The sequence below is a fragment of the Silene latifolia genome, chromosome 10 (genome assembly GCF_048544455.1).
Source record: "Silene latifolia isolate original U9 population chromosome 10, ASM4854445v1, whole genome shotgun sequence".
In the NCBI taxonomy this organism is placed as follows: domain Eukaryota; kingdom Viridiplantae; phylum Streptophyta; class Magnoliopsida; order Caryophyllales; family Caryophyllaceae; genus Silene; species Silene latifolia.
The window spans coordinates 141,282,260-141,306,171 of NC_133535.1; the positions used below are offsets into that span (position 1 = coordinate 141,282,260).

The window sequence follows — 23,912 nt, forward strand, 5'->3', positions numbered from 1 at the left end:
GTAACTTACATAACAAGTGAAATTAAACCCTTTTGTCAAAATTTCACGAGAAATTCAATTTATCATATTTCAAAAGTAAATATGGTTATGTTTTTATGAAAAATATAAAATAAAATTTTAAATCATTAATAAAAAATAGCATATATTAGATAAAAAAAATTAAAATATTTTACGAAAACAAAGAATTTATTATTTTTATATAAAGTACATTTTTCAAAAAATTTACTGTACAATTTTTGTAAAAAAAAATTGCAAAATATTTTGTTAGATAGTTGTGTTAAAATAAGAAGTCGGAATAAAAGATTTTCATGACAAAAAATATAAAAAATATAATAAAAGGGTAAAAAAAAACATTCAATTTTTCAGCATTTCAAAATAATTCACATACAACTGTTAATTTTTTTTTCCCAAAAATCATACCGAATTACATACATATGTAAAAATAATTGTTTGTTTTCGTAAAATATTTTAATTATTTTTTATCTAATATATGTGCTATTTTCTTTATTAAATTTTTAAACTTATATTTTGTATTTTTCTTAAAAATATAACCATATTTACTTTTGTGACATGATAAATTGAATTTCTCGTGAGATTTTGACAAAGGGGTTTAATTTCACTTATTATGTAAGTTACGGGGCCTAATTACTTAAATTGAAAGCTATGGGGGTTAATTTCACAATTGCACAAAGTTATGGGGGTCAATCACCACTTCCCCGAGTTCCTTTTTACTATATTTAGAAATAAGACAATTAATTTGGAATATGGATTGTACAAAATATGGACAATAAAAATGAAATGGAGGAGATACGACAAAACTACAAATCCCCTTACTACTAAGAGAATAAAAATTATTTAAATTAATTTTCCCTACAAAATACATCTTCCTTAATAAGAAAACAATTAAAACTTCTTTTTAATAAACTATATATTATCTTTTCCTTATAATATAATCTTATTATAATTATTATACTTTAGTCTTTTAATTAAATTCAAACTATGATTTTTTTTCATAATAATAATAAAACAAAATCGGTATTAAACTATACACTATAAGTTGCTAATTTTTTCATAATGTAATAATGATTACTTTAGAAATGAACTTAACACATATTTTTCGCGTTTCCATGAAATGTTTACTATGCTTTATACACAAAGAGCAAGACACAAAGAGAGGAGAATTGCGTTTAATCCCCTATCTACTAAAAAAATAGGAGAAACTCCTACTTTTCCCGTCTAAAAAATATTTCCTAAATTAGATTTACTATTTTTAGCACATACTATATGTATGATGAGTTATAAATGGGCATAATTTTTTTAATGTAAATATTTATAAGAGTTAGTATATTACATTCCCCACAAATTTATCTCCAGTTTTTTTATGTTACAGAAATTCTTTTTTTTTTCTTTAAAGAACTTTACGATAAAAATTCATTGACATTTTATGATAAGAAGTTAGGCTAAAAACAAATATGTGCAGGTGGTCAATTTTAAAACTATAAATAATATACTAAAAAAGTAAAATACTATATATACCGTGCATTCATTGCACGGGGTCTATGCTAGTATTATTAAAAGATAAAGTAGAAAGTATAACATACCCAAAATGAAAACGTAAACTATTGACTTAAATGCCCAAAAATGAAAAGTTTAAACTATTGACCGGGATGGTGTGAGTACTTATTATTAGGTTCGTGACAAAAAAATTCATTAAAAAAACTGGAGAAAATTATAAAATGAAATCCGAAATTTTATGGTAAAAAAGTACTTTCATAAAAACACATATTTCGTTAACACAAATTTTCTTTGATTAATTTTCATTTCAAATTTGTTTTTATTTCATATCAAAATACAATGGAATGAAATATTAAATGTTAATGAGGTATCGATTTAAATAATACCCTGAAAAATAAAAACTCTATATATACCGTGCATGCATTGCGCGAGTTCTATACTAATGTTACCGTAACGACACTGTTTAAAAAAAAAGTTTGCTCAATAAACAATTTTTTTTTTCAGCAGCAACTCTCCTATAGGACCGTCCTATAGTATAGGACGGGCCCAATAGGAGAATTAGCCCAATAAAAGTGAAAACCATATAAGCGTATTAACACTCCCACAAACAGAGGCTACGGACTTTACTCTCCTTCATCGCCACAACGATAGTGCTCCCACCACCTCGGCAATCACCACCGCTACATTATCTCCCTGTCATCGACCCAAATCTTTGAAGCACCAATCAATTAGACGAAATAGAATAAGAACGGCGGCATTGACGGTGGCGCCATTCACCCACAAGTATGGAATTAGATTTTGAAGGTATCATATTTTAGTAAGTTGAAATTGACAACTAATTTGTATTCACATGTTCATATTTTTTATGTTAAAGTTCTGAATTTTCAAGTGAAAATTTAGGGAATTCAAATAAAACACAATATTTAGCACATACCTTTGTCTTATATTCACAGTTTGAAAACTATTGGTTCTTACTTTACAACTTACGGTTTTAGTTTGAAAACTTCATACTTTGCTTTGAAACCAAGTCGTTATTGTAATCTTATTTGGTGCATTTTTAGTTTGATTACTATCAACTTTAGTTTGAATACATATTTTTGGAAAGTAGGAATTCAAGTTCAAGATTATATTAGTTTGAAAACTTAATGTCTTATATTAAGGACTCACTCTCTTAAAATGACTAGCTAGGGTAGACCGAGAGGAGCGGCAGCGGCGTGGAGTAGAATCACCGGCTGATTTTTGATTGGAGACGAGGAGGTGATTTTCTGTTTGAAGAGAAGCCGTTCATGGCTCCATCCAGAAATTTAGATAGTTGGAGCTTTGTATTTTTTGTTGGGATGTACTTGATTTTTTTGGGCTTCTATTTAATGGGCTGGTCTCATGGTATGAGACCGCCTTATTAAACAGTTTGTGTTTTTTCAGGTTGTAAATAAAATTTTCGCTAAATAAACATAAGATAGGACCGAATGAATTGCCAAATGATAGAGATAATAACTCATTTCGTTGGCCCAATTAACACGTACGGAGTACAAGTCACACTACACTCTCTTCTCTTTAGGCTTCTTTTAATAATGGGCCATTTTTTAAAATGGGCCAATTCCGGTGAAGTTGTGTTTTGGCCGATCCGTTGGGTTAGGACTAGGGTTGTTAATGAGACGAGACAGCTTGCGAATAACTCGAGCTCGGCTCGATCAAAGCTCGGTCTTAGCTTGGCTCATGTGAGCTCGAATCGGGCTCGGCTCGAGAGCTTAACGAGTCAAGTTGAGCTAACATTGGCTCGGCTCGAAAAATTTGTGAGCAGCTCGAACTTGTGTAATTAGATAAGATATTGCTCATATTTTATAAAAATATTTTGTCATGATTATATATTTGTATCACACATATAAAAAATGTCTCATTGATTTTCCAATATTTGTATATTAAATTTTCGAGCCTTGTTATTGAACATATCGAGGGAGAAAAAAACGAAAATTCAACAATTTCTTCCAGCCCGGCCTTTAACCCAATTAAAGAAGTATTTAGTACACGTATCACCTTCCACCATCCATTTCAATTTAGCCCGTTGTTTCCAAAATACCGCTGCCGCTCTCGCAAATTCCCGTACCCTCTCATTCGTTTTAGTATACAAAGAGTCATCTCCTTCCCTAATTGCCAAATCCATTCCCCGTTCCAACTCAATATCGAAATTATCCCAAGTTTGCTTCCATTCTAGTCGTTTATCAAGTGCCCATCTTTTAACATGTTGTCGTACCCTTGAACACTTCCTTGCAACTTGAAAAGACGGAGTTCCCCAAAATTGGAAGCGCCATGCATCCCTAATGATGGAGATACATTCCTCATATGTGAAAACCCGCGCGTCAAGCTTATACGGTTTTTTACTCACATTACGCGTAAGATGAAGGTCCAACTCAATTGGAGCATGATCCAAAAGTTGAATTGGATAATGTTTAATACCCGTATTCGGAAAAAGAGAAAACCAATCCTTCGATCCAAGTGCACGATCAATTCTCTCATAAACCCTCTTTGGTCCTTGCCTATTATTGCACCACGTAAAGCGCGGACCTTTGAATGGTATATCAACTAGTTGATTAGAGATCCTCCATAAATTAAAGTCATAAGCTCCAACAATTGACCTTGTATTCATACTCAACTTATCACATCCAAATTCTACTTGATTAAAATCACCCATAATTAAGAATGGATGATCTAATGTCTTAATACAAACTTCTAAGTCTTCTAAAACCGATTGTCGATCTTGATAAGATGGCGCACCATAAAAAAGCACAATATACCATAAGAGACCATTATACTTTTCAACCAACAAAACGATGAAGTTACTACAAGTCAAAATATGACGAAACTTAGCGTCACTACGCCATCCCACCCAAAGGCCCCCGAGCTACCACAAGCATCCACTCCGACATTATTTATAAAACCAAAAGGCCTAAACAAGGGATTAATACTACTATCATTACACTTGGTCTCTATGAGAAAAACAAAATCATAATACTTAGTACTTAATAACGCTCTAACTTTAGGAATTGTAGGGGCGATCGTATTATTTAGACCCCTACAATTCCAAGTCAATCCAATCATGGGAAAGAAGGAGGTTGTGATGGTCCAACCTCCGCAAAACCTTCATCCTTGCCACCAGCAGATGAATCAGAAGAGAGCTCAATTTCCATATCAGTAACTGCAACTCTAAAAGTCCCCTCACCAAGCCTTTCCTGATCAAACCCAGATTTCATCCCCAAACACTGCTTTTTTGACAGCTGAGCAAGATAACACTTAGCCTTCTCAACAGACCTGAGAGCGTCCCCAGGCACTAAACCCTCATAAACTTCAAAACAACATTTCCTCTTTCTAGCATTAATAAGGACATCCTTATTCTCAGCAGCAAACCCAGAAATATAATAGCAGTCAGCCAAACCCAGCATACTGTCAGAAATACTCGATACCCCTTTGCCATCATCCATACTTGCAATCATCTTTGAGGACGGGACACCATACGATAGAAAATCAAATAGCTTCCCCTTCCCAGAATTATTATCCTCTTTCTTATGAAAAGAACCAGAATTACTTTGTACCAACAGTTCATGAAGTGGCTTCAGCGAGGAAGACCCAACAAGCATCTCCCTCTCCTTGCGAACAATAGCAGCTGGAGTTAAACTCGGATCAACAGTACCAATTGCCCCTGATTCACCAGCCTCCCCAGTCCCCATATCACCCTGACCAGAATCCCCCACAGTCAAACATAACTCAGTGCACACTCTTGGAGCATTAACCTCTGACCCATCCTCTGAAGTCGAAATCAAATTGATAGCAGAACTGTGGTGGAAAACAGACGACCCATCAGACCCATCCCCCATCTGATCCCTAAACACCATCCAGCTACTAGGGTAGGAGTCACTCTCCCCAGTTCCTTCCGCCACTCCTTCAGCTACTTCCACCTCAGAATCAGAACTAACAACAATCACCTCATCACTAGCCTGATGACCCATATCTTCCCCAGCACCCTCACCATCCCCTTCCATCCCTTGGTTGCCCTCATTAGGATAATGATAAATGATGGGAATCCCACCAGGTGGGGGGTCAAAGGTTTGGTTATAACCCCGTTGATCATCATCCATTCTCGCCCACTCAACATCCCCCTCCACACGATTCATGATTGCCTCCTGGATTCTCAAGTCACGATCTAAGCCCCCCCTACGATTTCCAAACCCCGCACAGTAGAAAATATGTTTCATGAGTCTTTCCATGCCATTTATAACCCTGTGTCACAGATTGATAATGATACCAGAACTGGAGTACGAAATGAATTCCTAAACAGTTTCACAAAATCTGTTTCTAGTGATGATGGTGATATGCTGAATCGACCATTCACCGCTAAGGAAGTTAGAACCGCTGTTTTCCAAATGGGAGCTTTAAAGTCACCTGGTCCAGATGGAATTCCTGCAATTTTCTTTCAAAAGTGTTGGTACATTGTTAAGAAAGATGTTACTAAGGCGGCCTTGTCTGTCCTTAATTCGGGTTTGGTGCTAACGGAACTTAATAGGACTTTTATTACTTTGGTACCAAAAAATGATAATCCGGAAGGTGTGGGTGACTATCGTCCGATTAGCTTATGTAACTTCTTTATGAGAATTGTCTCGAAATGTATTGCAAACCGTTTGGGTAAGGTGATGCGATACTTGGTTGGAGAATTTCAAAATGCCTTTGTGCCGGGAAGACAGATTTCAGACAATATTTTACTGGCACATGAGGCGCTTCATAAAATAAACACACATAAGAAAGGAAAATATGGTCGATTTGCTTTTAAAGCTGATATGAGTAAAGCATATGACCGGGTGGATTGGGATTTTCTTCAAGCTGTCTTGATTAAGGTGGGGCTCCCTGAGCGTTTAGTGCGGTTAATTATGAATTGTGTAAGGACGGTTTCATATCAGGTTCTTTTTAATGGGAAACCGTTAAGGCTTTTTAATCCAACATGTGGCTTAAGACAAGGAGACCCTTTATCTCCTTATCTTTTTGTGCTTTGTATGGAAGCTTTATCGTGTAAATTGGAGCGTGCTATGCTTGATGGGTCGCTTAAAGAAATTTGCTTGTGCCGTGAAGAAAGCGCTTTGACTCATTTATTCTTTGCGGATGATGCTATCTTCTTTCTTCAGGATCAAGGTGACTCGTCAACTACCTTAAGACAGATTCTAGAGGCCTATTGCCAAGCATCGGGCCAGGTTATGAATGAAAATAAATCAGGTATCCTCTTTAGTCCAAGTACCACTCTTGGAAGTGCGCGTCGTAGCATTAAAAATCTCAAGATTGCCGGGAATAAAGGACTTGGAAAGTATCTTGGTCTACCCACGGAATTCCTAGGTTCGAAAAGGGAATTGTTTAAAAGCATTATTGATATGGTTATGAAGCGAATCTCTTCTTGGAACGGAATCTTCCTTTCTCAAGCTGGAAGGCTTACCCTAATTAATTTTGTCCTATCGAACATCTCGAATTACTTTCTATCGGTATTTAAAATACCGGTAAGTGTGACTAATAAGGTTAATTCTTTATTGTCACATTTTTGGTGGGCCGGAAATAGATTGGGAAAACCTATCCATTGGTGCAGCAACAAATTCTTGAGCTTACCAAAAAGTGAAGGAGGACTTGGCATTAGAAACATTGAATGTGTTAATATGGCAATGTTAGGAAAGCTTGGTTGGCGGATCATTTCTGACCAGGATACCTTCTTCATACGTGTGTTCCGGCAGAAATTATTGGGTGGCCGGTTTTTTGGTGGTGTTACAGCTCTGAGGAGTGGGACTAACCTTTCATGGGGCGCCAGAAGTGTTCTACAAGGGTTAGACTTTATTAGGAAACATATAGGGTGGAAACCGGGTTTGGACTCGGATTTAAATGTGTGGACAACATGTTGGACTAATGGCGATTGTCCGGAGCCTAATGTGCGCGTTCTTGATTTAGATCATGTTGGTCTTTACAATCTGCGAATTAAGGATCTGCGGCTGCCGGCTAATGATGCTGCCGGTATGTCATGGAACGAACCTTTAATTAGGACGCTGTTTTCGGAGAAGAGTGCAAACCATATCCTTGCTATTCATATTTGTGCATCACGGGTTGATGATAAGCTTTATTGGCTGCATACTGGTATCGGGGATTATAGTGTCAAGAGTGGGTATGGGGTATTATTCAATGAGTTCATGGAACGACGAGCAACAACTAAAGATAAAACAAGGATTGATGCTGAAATAAGACACTTTTGTAAAAAAACACTGTGGCATCTACCAGGTCCACAAGTATGGAAAATCCTAGTGTGGAGAATCATTACTGATTCACTTTCGACTGGAGTTAATTTTGCAAGGCGTAACCTAGGGAGTGGAAAAGGTTGTCATCTCTGTGATTTTGAGGGGCTAGAAACTATGGAGCATCTCTTTCGCGACTGTCCTGTGTCGCGACGGCTATGGGCCTCGTCGGAATTAGGAATTCGGGTAGAGAATGGAGTACATTTAAGTATTCAAAAATGGATGGTTCAGTGGATTTACTTTTTGGGAAATTTGGATGAGGCAAAGTCGAGAATCATACGGTTCTTGGCTATGGTGTCATGCATTTGGAGTATCCGGAATAGGGTTCTCTTTCAGGGAGTACCATTCCACCCACTAATGTTCTTCAGATTATGGTCAAATGTTGTTGATACGGCGGATAAGGCTCTGAAGGGGAGGAATAAGGAGAAGGAGTGTATGGTGCCGGGGTATGGGAATGACGTCTCCCAGAAGGATGAATGGCTTCAGTGGTCGTGGGAGAGTAAAGCTGTTTGTGTGGTGGGTTCTTTAATGTTGTGCGACCATGTGCGAATCATGGTTGATGCCGGTTGGAAAGACGTCGCTACTGGGGGGCTTGGTTGGGTTGGGTTATCGTCTGTTGGGGAGATTATTTTCTCTGGAAGGAAACGAGTGCTAGTTGAGTCCGCATTGCAGGCTGAAAGTTTGGGGATTAGAGAGGTTCTTTGATGGGCACTTGATCACAACTATCATCACTTGGAGGTTTCTACGGATTGCCTTTCTCTAGTGTCTTTCCAGCTGGACTTGAGAGACCGCATCATCAAGTGGTTGATGTTATTGGGGACATTCAGGAACTTTTCGTGTCCTTTCATTGCTTAGCTTTTAGTTATATTCCTAGGTCCTATAATGTTATGGCACATGGCCTCGCGTGTGGGGCTATGCGTAGTTAGGTATATCTTTCTTTACGGCTGCCAAAAAAAAAAAAAAACAATTATACATAGGTTCGAGTTTAGCTCGAGTTTGGTTTGAGCTCGCATTAAAACTCGCAAACTTGATAACGAGCACAGTTTTTCAAGCTCAGGTAAGCTCGAGATCAACTCGAGCTTGAGTTTTACTTTATGAGCACAGGCCGAGCAAGGCCAAGCTCGAACTCAGCACGTTAACACCCCTAGTTAGGACGAAAGGCTTTATAGCGTTTGCTTATCTAATCTCATTCTTGATTATAAAGTTAACGGTGGTTTCATTTCTCCTAAATGATGTTAAAGAAAACATTTAGGCTAATCATTTACCTCAATGAAAAGCACCCGCATAGAAGAGGAGCTTTTTATCGATCATGGACAATTCGATTTACACGCAAAAAAAAATCAATAAACAAGAAAGACTATCACAATTATATGTATTTTTTTTTTTAAAAAAAAGAGGGGGAAACTCCCTTCCTCGACTATTTTTCTGTAAAATTTCCTCATTTTACATGTAGAATCACGCTCTTTCAGAGTTTCACCTTTCATCATCAAAAACTACTTCCCCTTTGACGCATATGCTTTCCCGTCCCTCACCACCTTCCTTTCCCTCCAATCGTGACAAGTGCACTCTACATAAAGCTTCTCAAAATACAATCTCAATAAATTTAAAATCATACCACTTTTGCAAAAACAAAAAAAAATTATATATATTTCGGTGGAGTCTAGTGGTTAAAACTTGGGTGAAATTTCCAGGAGACCTAAGTTCAAGCCTCCCAAGAGCAAAATCTTGTGGAGCATTCTTAGCCTGAGTCCATGTCTTATAGACTTCGAGTCTGTCACCCTCGGGTGGTTTACCTAGTGCGCGCCGGACATTCTTGGCCTGAGTCCGTGCCTTATAGACTTCGAGTCTGTCATCATCGGATGATTTACCCAATGCATGCTGAAGGTAGCGGCTGCAAGTTCACTCGTCACACTCCCAAAAAAAATGATAAAATAACTTGTACATGTATAAACTTAGAAAAAATCTAATGTGATTATTTGATTATTATGTGTGAATTCACCAAAATGACGAATCCAATCAAAAAATTTGCGTGAAGTAGACTTTATTGATTTCAATTGATTTTCAATAGGAAAAAACTCAAAATTAAAAAACAGTCAACAAAATCCCACTTGTGACTTGACTGCATAAAATATGTTTAGTCAACAAAACCTTGTTCTGTGTTACATTAGCAACACCCTCATTTTCCAGCTCTTTCCACTTTTCAATTTTCTCTTTTCTTCTTCATTTTTTCTCCTTCCAAATCATTCCAACAATTTAACTTTACTCTTTTTCCTGCCTTTTCCAAGGTTTGTTGATGTATAACTCTTGATTGATTGATTAAAGTTTTGATTTTTATGCTTTTTTTGGTCATAAATTACCTGATTTGTTAGAACCCTAAGTGCAAAATGATGGGTTTTTTGTGTTTTTGTGGATTTTTTTAGCATTTGCTGATTTGGGTTTGTTTTAGTTGATGATTTAGAACATTTTTGAGTTGGAAATTTTTGGTCTTTTGTTGAATTCGGTCAATAATGCTGTCCTTGTAGAATAATACTATTATTATTCTTTACCTAATTTGGATTGAAATTCTGTGCAAAAAAGTTCATATTTCTATTTTAGTTTGTGGTTATAAATTATCTTGTTAGAACCCTAATTCCTAGTTCTTTGGTTTATGTATGTGTTATATACTGTGAAGATTATTGGGTTGTCTCCATGAATGATGGATTTTGGTGCTGGAATTTCAGCTCTTTCTGCTGTATTTCGGTTGATAACGCCAGTAATTTTGGTGGGTTGCGTTGTTTAGCTATCTGGGATGTTCATATGTTTGTTTTAAGCTTATTGGGTGTTCATAACTTTGCTCAATGATGAGATTGGAACTTCAAAGATGTCGTTTCTCAGACGGGTTTTTATGTGCTACTGAGCTTACGAAGTTTTTGCTAGTAACTACTTTCTGCCTACGGTGGAGTATTTGTTTGTAACTAAACTGGGGGAATGATTCAGTTTTGTTTGTGTTTCCTGTTACTTTATTTTATGCTAGGCATGTGTATTTCTAGTTCAACTGTGCTGTATGTTCTATGTATATATTAGCTTTTGTTGGATGGTGAAATTTATTCGAGACAATCGTTGGGAGTGTATGCATTTTGGTGTTACAATTAAACTATAACTTGCTGGTAACGACAATTCGTTACTCATAAAATGTGGCCTCTATCTGGCATAAATTGATTGTGTTGTGATGTAATTTATGTCATCTCGAGTATGAGTTCCTTGTTGTACAATATGTACATATATCGAAGAATCCAACTCTTATATAGAAAGTAGCAAGTATGAGATCTCATCTGCTTTATAGGGTCAATATTGTCAGGTTCTGTTCGGTTTACCCTTGGAAGCTTGTTTTATATGCTGACATAAGGACATTTTTGTATATTAATCTTCAGCTTTCATCGTGTCAAACAATTCCGCCCGTTTCTTTTCGTCCAAGGGAAATACGTATTTGATACAAGCTACATGCTGGTTACCCCAATGAGTGTACAGAGCTTTTGAGAATATCTGTCTTTGACAAATCTCTAGTTTCCCAAAGATGAGGGTTTGAATTAGGGTTGTGATAATTGCTTTCAGTCTCCAAGGATGGATTGCTGCTATTTTGGCTCAAAAGTTTTCATATGCTTGTTAAGCTTAACACCGTGTCTGTTCTGGCCGCGAGCCTTTGCACTAGAGGCAGGAAGGAAACTTCTTAACGGAATCAAAGAAGAAGCCAAATTCCCGCAATCTCACTTTGATAAAGTAGGAAACAGTGACCACTATGTTTATTCACCGAGAATTGTTGGCATGGCAATACCTGGAGTGCTCCTTTTGGGTTGTATGATAATTTGTCCCTGCTTTCAAGCAAAGAAGAAGGATGTTCACGTCAATGATTCTCAGAGGGATCTGACACTAAGTAAGTAATAACCTGGTTGCTCTTTGTCGAAATCTCATTAGCTTATGGTTTGCTAATCCAAACGACGAGAACGTCGTAGCGAGTCTTCTATGAGACAGTCTCACATGTATGATCAACCTAGATGTATGTATTCGTCATTTGCCTATAGCCTTATGGGGTTGGTCTCACATGTAAGACCGACCGACCATCTGATATAAGTTTGAACACATTTATCTAGTTGTCAATTGTAATATGAAGCCAGCAATGTAAGGCCAGTTAACATTGTTTAAGCTGCACTGCTGACAACATAAATTCTTCTACAGTGGATTCATCTTCCTCTTTCGAGATGATTTCAAATCCGGAAAAGGTCACAGCTAGTCCATGGAGGCATGCACCACCTAGTCCATCTCCATCGCGATACCCTCCACCCAGTCCTAATCAATCTCGGCATCCTCCATCTAGTCCTCGATATCCGATGTCCCCAAAGCTCAATAGGTTCGGGTCAGTTCATCTCAATTTCAGTCAGATTGCAAAAGCCACGCATAATTTCTCATCAACCTTTAAGATAGGTGAAGGTGGTTTTGGGAATGTGTACAAGGCCCAGCTACCAAATGGTCCGTGGATTGCTGTGAAGCGAGCTAAAAGGGTGAGTAAGATCACACTACAAACCTTCACCTTAAGCTGTATCTTGAGTCCATATTTGTTTCTGGCGAGTTTTACAAAACAAGAACTTTATAATTGATAAACTCCATATGTGTACTCCCTTCAATCCATTCCAAACTAACCTTTTAACTTTTCACATTCTATGAGATGACAATTTGACCACATTTTTCTCCATTTATATATTACTCCATATTTTGTGTTGAAATTATAATTTTCCGAAACCTCGATATAAACAAACGTAAATGCATCTATTTTTCTTAAAATTGTATGAATTTGATTAAATATAAGCAAGGTCAATATTTTACAAGTTTGACTTTAGAAAGTTGGTGGGTAGTTTGGAATGGATTGGAGTAAATAAAATGTACCTCCTCTGTCCCGGTCATTTGTTGTCCTTTTCCATATTGGGGTGTCTCAGTGAGTTGTTATCCTTTCTATTTTAAGAATGAACTTGATAAACAATTTGATCATTCACACTCAATTTGTTCCACTCGTCATTTAGTAATTGGCTCATTCCTCTTTCCTTGGTCTTTGTGCCAAAACAAAAGTACAACAATTGACCGGGGCGGAGGGAGTAATTGTTCCTTTTGGAAACTTAGGGTTTAAAACCTAAAATCTCGTATACTTGGAGGTACTTTGAGGATTTGAGGAGTGTAGCAGTGTCTGGGTAAAGTTCCATTGTTTCCAATAAAGCCAAAGACTCGCTATTCTTTGGTTTTGGACTATGATGGAATAAAGTAGAATAACTACTTAACTAGCTAACTTATCTTGCCTCTTTTTATTGTGAAGTTACATTCAATATAATTTCAGCAATTTTATTATGAGTCATCCTGAAATAGCTTGTCCGTGTTGGACAAGGGTAAGGTTGCTAACCTCCTTTACCCCTCAATTGCGGGAGCCTTTGAGGCATTGGGGTAATGTGTTATTGTATTAGTATCTAGATATATTGTAATGTGTATACAGTTTTGAAAATTCTATTTTTACCCATAGACCATTCTTTTCTTCTACTTAATGACAGGAAAATTTCGATTCTGCTGAATTCAACTGTGAAATTGAGATCCTATCAAAAATTGAACACCGCAGCCTGGTGAAACTGATAGGATATGTTGATAAAGGAAACGAACGACTTATCGTTACTGAATATGTTCCAAATGGTACCCTGAGAGAACATTTGGATGGTAAGACTTACTCGGCACAGAAATTGACCCAATCTTTCCCATTATGAAATGCTGATATTTCGGTCTTACTATGACAGGGATGAGAGACAAGATTTTGGATTTTGGTCAGCGCCTCGAGATTGCCATAGACGTTGCACATGGCTTAACTTATCTTCATTTGTATGCAGGTAAAGTAATCTGGTCTAAATGAAAACATCCCAAAGCACATAATAATAATAATAATAATAATAATAATAATACTATAAGGCACCTATCATATTGAAATGGTTGTGTTTGTCTGACGTATTCAGAAGATGACCTATTGATTGTACGTGTTGATTAGTTCTCTTTGGACTCTCAGCGTTCTAATTTATAAAAAAATTATTGATAAATTGACAATAGAGAAGCAAATCATCCATCGTGATGTGAAGTCATCCAACATTCTTCTGACCGATAATTACAAGGCCAAAGTAGCTGATTTTGGATTTGCAAGAGTTGGTCCGGTTGATGGTGATCAAACTCATATTTCAACCAAAGTGAAAGGGACAGTTGGATATCTTGATCCTGAGTACATGAAGACTTATCAACTCACCCCTAAAAGCGATGTCTACTCTTTTGGGATTTTGCTTTTAGAGATTTTGAGCGGACGTCGTCCTGTGGAACCCAAAAGACCTGTTCCTGAGAGAGTAACTATCAGATGGGTAACCTTCTTATCCTACACTTTGAAGCACTGTGCCTTTAAACTTCGATGACTGTTAAGTCGTTCTGAAAATACACTGTGCAAGATGACACTTTTTGTTTCTTGCTGTTATTGGATTTTACATTGGGTTATTGCATGCTGATTACTCATAGGTTGGAAACATAATGCAACAGAAAATGAATGACTGTCCTAACATTTCAACTGTCAGTTCATACATAAAGGAAATGTCCATTTTTTTACTTCAGTAAATTAATCCTTTGTATGACCCTTGTGAGTTTTGACCAATTGTTCTTGTAAGGCGGTATGGTTGTAAATGCATCCATTACAGATATCCATGCCCATATACTTATAAAGTATATTTCCACAGTATATTTAGGTCAAATATTAAAATACACGCATTTTTACAGAATTACTTATGTAAGCCCGCCTTACATGAGTTTTTGTGTTTGATGAGATGCAACTGAGTTATAATTTGCATTTTATAGCATGTTTGAATGATATTGGTGCAGGCCGTCAATAGCTACAATGAAGGCAATGTCCTGAAACTTCTTGATCCATTGATGAGACAATCAGTAGATGGGGAATTACTAAAGAAGATATTTTGTCTGGTGTTTCAATGTGCGGCACCTGTACGAGGAGATCGACCAGACATGAAAACAGTCGGGGAGCAGTTGTGGGCGATAAGGCTGGAGTATCAGAGCTCAAGACATGCATAGACCAAATTTCTTCCTGCTAAACCTACCATACTGCATCTACGCTTCATGATTGGGGTTAACTTAACTCCGCCTTGGTGAAATTCACTGTACATTGTATACTTATCCCCCGGGGAAAAAAAAAAAATCCAAAATCCAAATTTGCTTCTTAATAGAGCATAATGTAGCTCTGGTAGTGGTGTTTTTAGAAAACCATCAACCTAGATTTATTTTGTTTTGTTTGACAATCAATTGCATTGCTTGTGTTGAATAATGTATCAATCAGATCATATGGTTTGCATATTTTTCTCTATGCTTTTTATTCAGATTGTTACTCTGTTGATTTACGGTGGAATGTCCATGTAAGCATAATTATACAGTAGGAAATAAACTTTCAAAGTAACCAAGGTGAATACCGGAAAATACCATTTATTGTTCTGGAGACGGATATACAATGAGAAAATGAGATAATAAATAGTTCTATTTACAATGACCATCTTTAATTAATAATCAATCCAAAATGGCAAAAAAATACACTATCTGGGATAGTGACTATGGATTCACTTGGACCTTAAGATCCTAGTGTATTTTACAAACTCAATCTGAGTGTCGGAATTCCGTTGGCTAAAATTGGAGTCACAGTGACCTGTGCAGTCCTATAAACTTTTTCCTGTACGGGGGGTGAAGGGATACATGAGGACATTCTTGATGTGACTGGATACGAGCCCCTATAGTCATCCCTTGTGACTTCGAACTGCAGACCTACAAGAATTTTGAGAGTGGAGGGAATGGGAATCGCAACCTTTTCCACTTTCGTTGCACCAGAGAGGGATACAAATTCAATATGTGTTCGGCCATGAAGTCATGCCTCGTCAACATCCCTACCACCGGTGGTCTCTGCACAAAATCAAACCGTTTTCATCAAGCTATGAGTCGAGTTGGCTAAGAAACTGATAATAGACTGAAAACAGATCAAACTCATCAAAGCAATATTGCAGCTAGAGATGGGGGTGGGTGCAGGGCGGATGATTTCAAAGTGGATGTGACATGTTATCTGGGTATGATTAGGGATAAATTCGAAAGGGAGTCACAGTGAAATTAATGACTGTGAAACACTGGTCGCTCGTGAATTCTACCTCTGAACAGTTTAACAGGCTATCTATTTAACATCTGCGTGACCTAATGTGTGTGTGCATCTCTACTGAACCCCCCACCCACTGACCCACCCACATCTTGTTTCGAGCTCTCACGTGATTTGGCCTTAGACTAGGCAAACAGGTCATTTAAATCGTGTAATGGACAGGTCAGTAAGAGTCGGCTCATTTTTAGGTCAACAGTTATGGGTAGATTAATCGGGTCTGAGTAACACATTGGCTATTTTTATATAGAAAAAGTTAGGTCAGTTCAAATTACTCGTTTTCTATCTGGACATAGTCATTTTAGGGCCAGGTGATTTTAGGCCGGGTTATTATCAGATACTATAAAGTTCACACCGTATACGAGTTGAATTAGGTCAATTCAGGTTTCAAGACATGTCTGGGTCGTTATGTGCAGGCTTCGGGCAAAATCACTAGAAAATTGGGTTACTTTTCTCAGAAATCTGTCTCCAAGTCTTGGTAAGAGAACTAATACCTACAATTGACAGAAGAGATCACGAATACTTACATCCGGTGTCTTCGGTATAACGAGCATATGCCTGAGACCAACTTGTCGGAAAAGTATAAGAGCTTTTGCTAAAGACATCGTCTCCACAACCGTGTATGGGGAAGCATTACTGAATGGGTGAAGATCTACAAACATCTCCATTTCTTCATCTGTCAATTTGATATCATCAATGTCATCAGCAACTCCGGACCCACCTTTGGCAAAATCCACCGAGGAGAATTGGTCAAATGCTTCAGCATCAGTTCTCACCGGTGTAAAAAAGAAAGCTTTCTTCTTCAGCAACACAATTAAATGAGCACGAAGGATTAAACCAAACAAAACTGGCTGTTCAGAATGTTCTTGCTCATCAAATACAGGAAACCCATTGTGTCGTGACGACCTGAGAACATGCACAATATTTCCCACCTTCTCAATCCCATGAAAAGACCGAAGTGGTCCCGTAACTACGTCGGCTACCGTAAGTAGCCGCATGTAGGGCTCGACCTGAGCTTCAAGGTAAGGAAAGCCCTTCATCTTCATCATAACATCATATATATTACAGTTAAAACAATCTGCTACTGTCTTGGAAATAAGCAAAACCAGCATAATTAGAGGCAACAGTAACAGGTTGTTGGTAATCTCTAGGAGGATAACACACAAAGAAACTGTCATTCTCATGGACCCACCAAGAAAAGCAGCGGCACCAAGCACAGCAAAAAGACCATGGTTAAGACTGGTATATGAATCTAGTAGCATCCCAACATAACGTCCATATGATGCACCTGTAACAATTACAGGTACAAAGAGGCCGGATGGGACCACGAGCCCGTAACTTATAATACTAAGGAAAAAACAAGTCACAAAAAAGATGAGCATTGTTACTCCATGAAACTCAGTATCCGTGCTGTGTCGAAAAAGGTTTCGGATAGCATCATCGTTTGTGTTGAAAATCAAACTTGCCAGATCATTATAATGGGAAGGAGCACACTGAAATTTCTTGAAGTTACCCGATCTGCCTATAGTGGGACATGCTTCTTTAGAGCCACTTGGACAAGGTTGGCAGGTTGCGAGCCAAGGGAGCCCAAAAAGAAGACATGATGTGAATAGAGAGAGTAAGCAAGCGAGAAGTATCTGATATATGATGCCTTTCCTGAAAAGAAAGAGCAATAAAGGGTATTCAGAGGTCAAAGCGCATAATTAGACTTGGTAAACGGGTCATTCAGATCGGAGTTGGGTCATCTTGTTATTGGGTCAACTTGGGTAGGGGTCAGTTGAGGGAGCCATTTATGGATCAGATCATTTTTCGTGTAGGGGCCAATCATAGTTGCTTTTTTGGGTTTGGGTCGCAGTTTTGCCAGGTCTACGTATAATCAAGAGCTTTTGTTTTCATCTAACCAAAGTATAATGGCAAGAAAAAATCAACTTACTGGTTAATTATAGTGTAAATACGAAGAACCTTTTCCAGGATAGAATTGTACAAGGCTGCCAAACATCCCCCTACGACGCCAATGACCAACACTACAGGGACATCACTGAGATGATATACAAAATCTTCTGACGTGACATTGAACATGATTAAACCACCTGTTCCAAATAGTCCACAGTTGCCCTTGTAGCAGAAATCCATAAAACCACGAAGCATGATAGCCACAATTACTGTTGAAAAGAAAGCTCTCCATAAGAGTGCACCTCTCCACCTTAAAATGGGAAAATGATCATAAGTCAATGCCAATACAGAAGGCCTCTCTCGAAGGATTAAGAAAATAACAAATGGATATGTAGATTACAGATTAATGCATGCAAGTTGGCTAGAGACTCTTAAATCAACCTGTGTTGCGTGTTAAAATAGAATTACCAAAAAGTTCACCTAGTTCATGCTTTGCAATTTTTAAGTTCAACTAAAGGCTAATATCACGCTTCTACGACACTGTTTACCTAACTTACATTGTTAAAAAGAACAACCGCTCTTAAAAAAATCATGTGAGTTAAAAATTAAAAAGAACCAACAATACCAAGAAGTCATTTCTTCCAAAGCAAACAATACACCACCAACTGGAGCACGGAAAGCGGCAGCAATTCCCGCGGCTGTTCCACATGTTACAAGATCTCTCCTATCTCGGTCATTTTTGAAAAAGTGCAGCCATTTCCACGTCAAACGATACTTCTTTGATCCCCCCTGACCTAACAATGCAGCAATACATGAAGCAGTGTGCACCATAGGCCCCGCTTTTCCAATCAGAAGGGAAGACGACACTGCCGTTATGCTACCAATAATCTGCAATCAAAGACATATCTGAGACTAACATTCTAAATTGAATAAAATCTGCTGTAAGCTTAAAAGACAGATATCTTAAATTTTCTTAAGGTTTCTGTGCATAATCTTTTATCCCAACGAAATATTGCCTAATACTTGAGGTGAAAGGATGTGGATTAAATGCAAGCATTATTCGTACAGAAGACTAACAAAGAATGTTTTAGGTACTTTTGAATTCACACAGAAATGTCCCAGAGGAGTAGAGGACACTCAAATCAAAAGACCTAAAATAACTTGAGCAAAGAGTGCCTCAATATAACTACAATTCTCACCTTAACTATCAAAGTCTTGACTGAAAGAATCTCAGGTGCATCCACACCATTCAAGTACGCTTTCACTTCTGGTATACCTGATCCAGCAGCCGCTGGCGCTATAAGCGCAGTAATAAGGGAAGCAAATAGAGTTAACCCCAAATTATAACTTGTGAAAACCAAAAATGCTGTCCAGTGCCTACAGGAAATCAAAGTCCATCATATACCCATATGCTTGGTAATCTCTCGACAAATTCAATTATTAAAGACGATGCAAAAGAATTGTTATAGAGATGTACTTGTTTTCTAGCATTAGTCTGGAAGTGATAACGAATTTCTTGCCAGCAATGTTCTCAACTGCCAAATTATTGAAGAACCCAATCAAGCTAACAATCAACCCAATAAGAAAAACAAATGCCCACTTCATAAATATGTACTGGTATATCTGAGGCTTCTCCCTACTCCTCCAATCTTGCTTGAAGAAATCATTCTCGATAATTCTACAGAAACCCAGAAAAAGATTTCAATGTTTATGAAACCATAATGACAACAAAAATCAACCAATTAGTTCAGTAAGACCGTTGTACGACTACAATAAGTCATCAACACAATTATAAGATGCATATAACGATCTCATATGATTTTTCGGCAAGGCCATCATGTTAAATCATATAATGATCATCCCATCCCTTCTAATTTCGCATACCTCAACAATAAGTAGCCAAAATTCAGACAATTAAAATAATTACTAGAAGAAGCACTCGGAACAAAAAAAACCCAAGTTACTTAACCAAGATGAGGACTATTCATACAACACAATCAGCAACAACATATAAGCTAAATCCGAGAAACTAAAGCTCTTCACAATTTCTTGTTTAAGACCACAATATCCGTCTTAAACTTAAAATGGGTCAGGTATGTAGATAAGACAAAAAGAAGGATGCCTACGGACTAACAAAAGGTTTGTCCTATATATGCAAGTGGGAGCGTATTTGACCTCATTTCATCTTAAGAGGGATACTGTTGAGCTGAGTAAAATTTTGATCAACAATTAGTCTAGCTGAGTACAATAGCAGCAAGAAAAATTTACATACTGAACATACTTTCTCAATATAGCAGCATGATAAGCAACAACAGCAAGTCAGCAACAATAAAAAAAATATCACCCTATCTAACTGATCTTACTGAGCTAGAAATAAAAGTACTCAATACAACAACATCAACAGCAGCATTACTCCCAATTCCTCAATGGCTCCCACAAATTACGAGGTAAGGAGGGGGTTGATATACGCAACCTTAGGCTGTTTCCGAATGACCCAAGATGAAAATTACTCGATAATTATTATCAAAAAATAGAATAACTACCAAATTGAACATGGGTTTGATGGGCAAGTACAAAATTCAATCAAATTTTCAACTTTTTAACAAATACAGCATGAAATTAAACAAAAAATTGATGGGTAATTAACAAAATGATGAAAACATACTCATAATCAAGACTTTCAATAGGACAAATGTTGGCACCAACAAGAGCAAGTTGAGAAGTAGTATTGCTTTGAAAAGATAATTGGTTTCTAGTAAGAGACAATAATGGTTCAATAAGCACTTCTTCATCTCCTCCATTTTGCATTTGGGTTGACATTACTGCAAGGAAAAAGATTGAATCTTTGAGGAAAAAGATTGAAACTTTGGTTATATCAATTAATTTAGTTATTTGTTTATGAAAGAGTTTGTATTAAACATGTTGATGTTGTTGTAGATTGTAGATTTTTTTATTGATAATTTAATAGAATCGTTGTGGAGGAGAAGACTGAAGTGTTAATGGTAGCAGACAAGTAGGAGTAAAATACTGTGTGTTATATATCAATTTGTTTTTTTTTTACTAAATAAAAACAAGAGTGGGTGAATGACTTGTTTGACCGGAAGAGATAATTGTGTATCACAAATTCTCATTTGTGACGGTTGATATTCGTCACAAGCGTCGATATTCGTCACAAGCTTGTGACGGGTCAAATAAAATCTACATGAGAGGATAAAGACAAGTTATTTATGATTCTCTATGCACCCTACTTTTTGTCTTATCTACCCATGTGAGTGATACTTAACCCGTCACAAGTTTGTGACGGATAATTGTGTATTTATCATAGAGTTTTAGATATAAAATAAAACAAGTAAAAGTTTGTATAAGTAGAAGTGACAATCGGGTTAGTGGGTTAGTTATGGGTCGATATATAGAGGGTTTGGGATGTGTCGGGTTAATGATGGATATGGGGTCATTGTTAGGTTTGGTCGTTTGGAATAGGGCTGGGTCAGGTTCGGGTTAGCATTAGACTAAGTTATCAGGAGTATATTTTAGTATCTTATACTCTTATGTTCGTATGTGTTTAATTTTAAGATGGGGTCATTTTATGTTAAAATATGTATGAGTTTATCAATTGTATTTTAAGTGAAAATATTAAGATGAGTATTAATTTGATCTTATTTGCATCATTATCAAGGTAGTTCGTTATAGGGTTTATCCATCGGGTTCAGTCAATGTCGGGTCATAGGTGAGGTTGGGTCGATTCAGGTCGAGTTTGGGTTGGAACAATATAGCTGCTATTGGTTATCGGTTTAGTCTCGGATCGGGTCGATTTCAGTTCACCTATTTTTTTAGTTCTATTGGGCCGGTTTCCTCGGGTCGGGTCAGTTTTTGTTAGCTCCAGTAGATACTCCGTAGACAATTAGACACACTGTAAGATAATTAATTTAATTAAGATTTTGTGAGTTGATTGGAGAAGCGTTTCTTTGTTGATAAGATATATTCCCTCCTATTCCGAATAACTGTCTCATTTAGACAATGGCACTGAAGTTAAAATAATGAAAAGTATTGTATAGAGGTAAGAATATATGAGTTAAATAATGAAAAGTATTGAATATGATGGTTTAGGGGTAGTTGGGGTGGTAAATAAAGAAAAGAGTCAAGGGTAGGAAAGTAAAAAAAACATGTACAAATATGACAAATGAGACAGTTATGTGAATAGACGGAAATGACAAATGAGACAGTTATTTGGAATAGGAGGGAGTAGTTTTTTTACTAGTGACTTTATCCCAATATTTTAAGTTGAATTTGCATGAGCTTTGAGACTTTGAGATAAGATTACGGACGGAAAAAGTGTTGAGTTTTTTTGGGAGTAGTCTTTTATTTTTAAAAAAAAGTCCAAAAATAAGTTTAAGACTCTAGGTCCGGGGAAGTAAAAGGATTTTAATTATTAAAAAATAAAATATTATGCTGTTAAGATTCATCTTGTATTTGGGGAAAAAAAAAATTACTCCAAGACATATGGCTCATCCAATATACGAGTATGATTTTGGAAACGAATTTGTATTTAATATAATACTCTATAATAACTAATGTATAGTCCATGTTAATTTAAAGTACTGTTTAAAGGGACTCCAGATTTTCGTGATGAATTTATTTAAGAAGAGATGTACTTTTGTCCTTGTAAATTCATAAACCAATTTGACATTTTGAGTGTAATGTTATCTGAGATATCAGACTTGTGAATAACACAAAATGTTGTCTTGCCTGGAAATTTCTAGTGTACTTGGACTGTAATATGTTCACGAACGTACATCGTCTGTCATCTTCTTCTCGAGTATTTGGTACTCTACTTGGATTTGTAATTGGTTACAGATACTTGAAACACAACGTTTAATAACGACTTAAGATTAGATTATTGTACCGTTACTGTGTGACTATGTGCCATGAATCGATAATCTCATTATCCGCTCCAGTAAATACTTCGTACCAAAGTGGCTTGAGTGAAGTGGAGTGTGGGAGTGCCTCAAAACGTTGCAAATTGGCAACCAATTAAGAGGTCCCGGGTTCAACTCCCTACACGAGAGTGCTGCGGTTACCTGTCATCCTAAAGGATGTCTTACCTGACATTGCATGTGTCCGGGGATTAAACCCCTCGTCATAAAAAAAATTAAAAAAAAATACTTCGTATGACTGTTTAAGGAATACAGAAATTCTTAATAATTAAAATCGCTATATTATTCGTATTAAACTTAAAACGGTAAAGTATTAGAGTATTCCAAAAGCAGACCCCACTATTTGACCTCTTTTAAGTTTAAGACGTACATTCCGTCTTCAAATATTCTTATTCATTTTCTGCTATTGATTCTAAAAATTGACTAGCAAGTGAAGCATTCACCTCGTTTACAAGTATGAAGCGAAAAGAATTAAATATGTGGGGGGTGAGGTTGCTATCGAGTTCACTTTCCCTGCAGACCAAGGCTAGTGAAAGTGGACGTTTAATAATAATACAAACTCATAAATAAATACAAAATAAAATGGAAATCATTCCGCAATACATGACCTGGAATTATGTGCTTAGCTGCTATTGGCATAAGTGAATCCGAATCCAATCCAAATATCACGATAGTGATGTAAATGGGTCCTCCAAATAATATAATGACGTTGATTCCCTAATACTCCATATAAATTTTAAAAAGTATCTCGTATTAGTTTGAATTCTTTGAACACTTCATCATACGTATGGAATAGTTCTTAGCCTAGTGCTTAAGACTTGAGATAGAACTGTCGTAACAATATGTCATGGGTTCGAATTTCCATCTGTCCCCATATATTGTACATTTGTACGGGCCTGTATAGTATTCTTAGATAGTAAAGTAATGTCCAGCTTTTTTAATTCTCTCTCCCTTATGCTAAAGGATTAATCCTTTTCCCTTTATTATTTCTTTTTTCAAGAATTACTAAATTTAAAAGAATGAGAA

At 36.9% G+C, this 23,912-nt stretch overlaps 4 protein-coding genes across 4 annotated transcripts; 2 read left to right on the forward strand and 2 right to left on the reverse strand.

Annotated features, from left to right (window-relative positions):
• Positions 1–3,487: 3,487 nt before the first annotated feature.
• On the reverse strand, positions 3,488–4,204 carry LOC141608368 (uncharacterized). Its single transcript, XM_074427730.1, has one exon. It carries the CDS (start codon positions 4,202–4,204, stop codon positions 3,488–3,490), a length of 717 nt encoding a protein of 238 aa, XP_074283831.1.
• A 1,549-nt stretch (positions 4,205–5,753) lies between these two features.
• LOC141608369 (uncharacterized) lies at positions 5,754–8,528 on the forward strand. The gene has a single exon (XM_074427731.1). The coding sequence runs from the start codon at positions 5,754–5,756 to the stop codon at positions 8,526–8,528; it is 2,775 nt and encodes a 924-aa protein (XP_074283832.1).
• A 1,401-nt stretch (positions 8,529–9,929) lies between these two features.
• Positions 9,930–15,247, forward strand: LOC141606063 (calmodulin-binding receptor-like cytoplasmic kinase 3). The gene is made up of 7 exons (XM_074425055.1): positions 9,930–10,108; positions 11,234–11,733; positions 12,036–12,358; positions 13,391–13,550; positions 13,628–13,717; positions 13,932–14,230; positions 14,739–15,247. Exons 2-7 carry the CDS (start codon positions 11,424–11,426, stop codon positions 14,943–14,945), a joined length of 1,389 nt encoding a protein of 462 aa, XP_074281156.1. The 5' UTR covers positions 9,930–10,108; positions 11,234–11,423; the 3' UTR covers positions 14,946–15,247.
• An 83-nt stretch (positions 15,248–15,330) lies between these two features.
• Positions 15,331–21,030, reverse strand: LOC141606062 (putative chloride channel-like protein CLC-g). Its single transcript, XM_074425054.1, has 7 exons — positions 20,618–21,030; positions 19,430–19,630; positions 19,152–19,329; positions 18,578–18,840; positions 17,993–18,262; positions 16,587–17,715; positions 15,331–15,818 (listed from the first exon to the last, which is right to left on the reverse strand). Exons 1-7 carry the CDS (start codon positions 20,770–20,772, stop codon positions 15,684–15,686), a joined length of 2,331 nt encoding a protein of 776 aa, XP_074281155.1. The 5' UTR covers positions 20,773–21,030; the 3' UTR covers positions 15,331–15,683.
• Between the last annotated feature and the right edge of the window lie 2,882 nt (positions 21,031–23,912).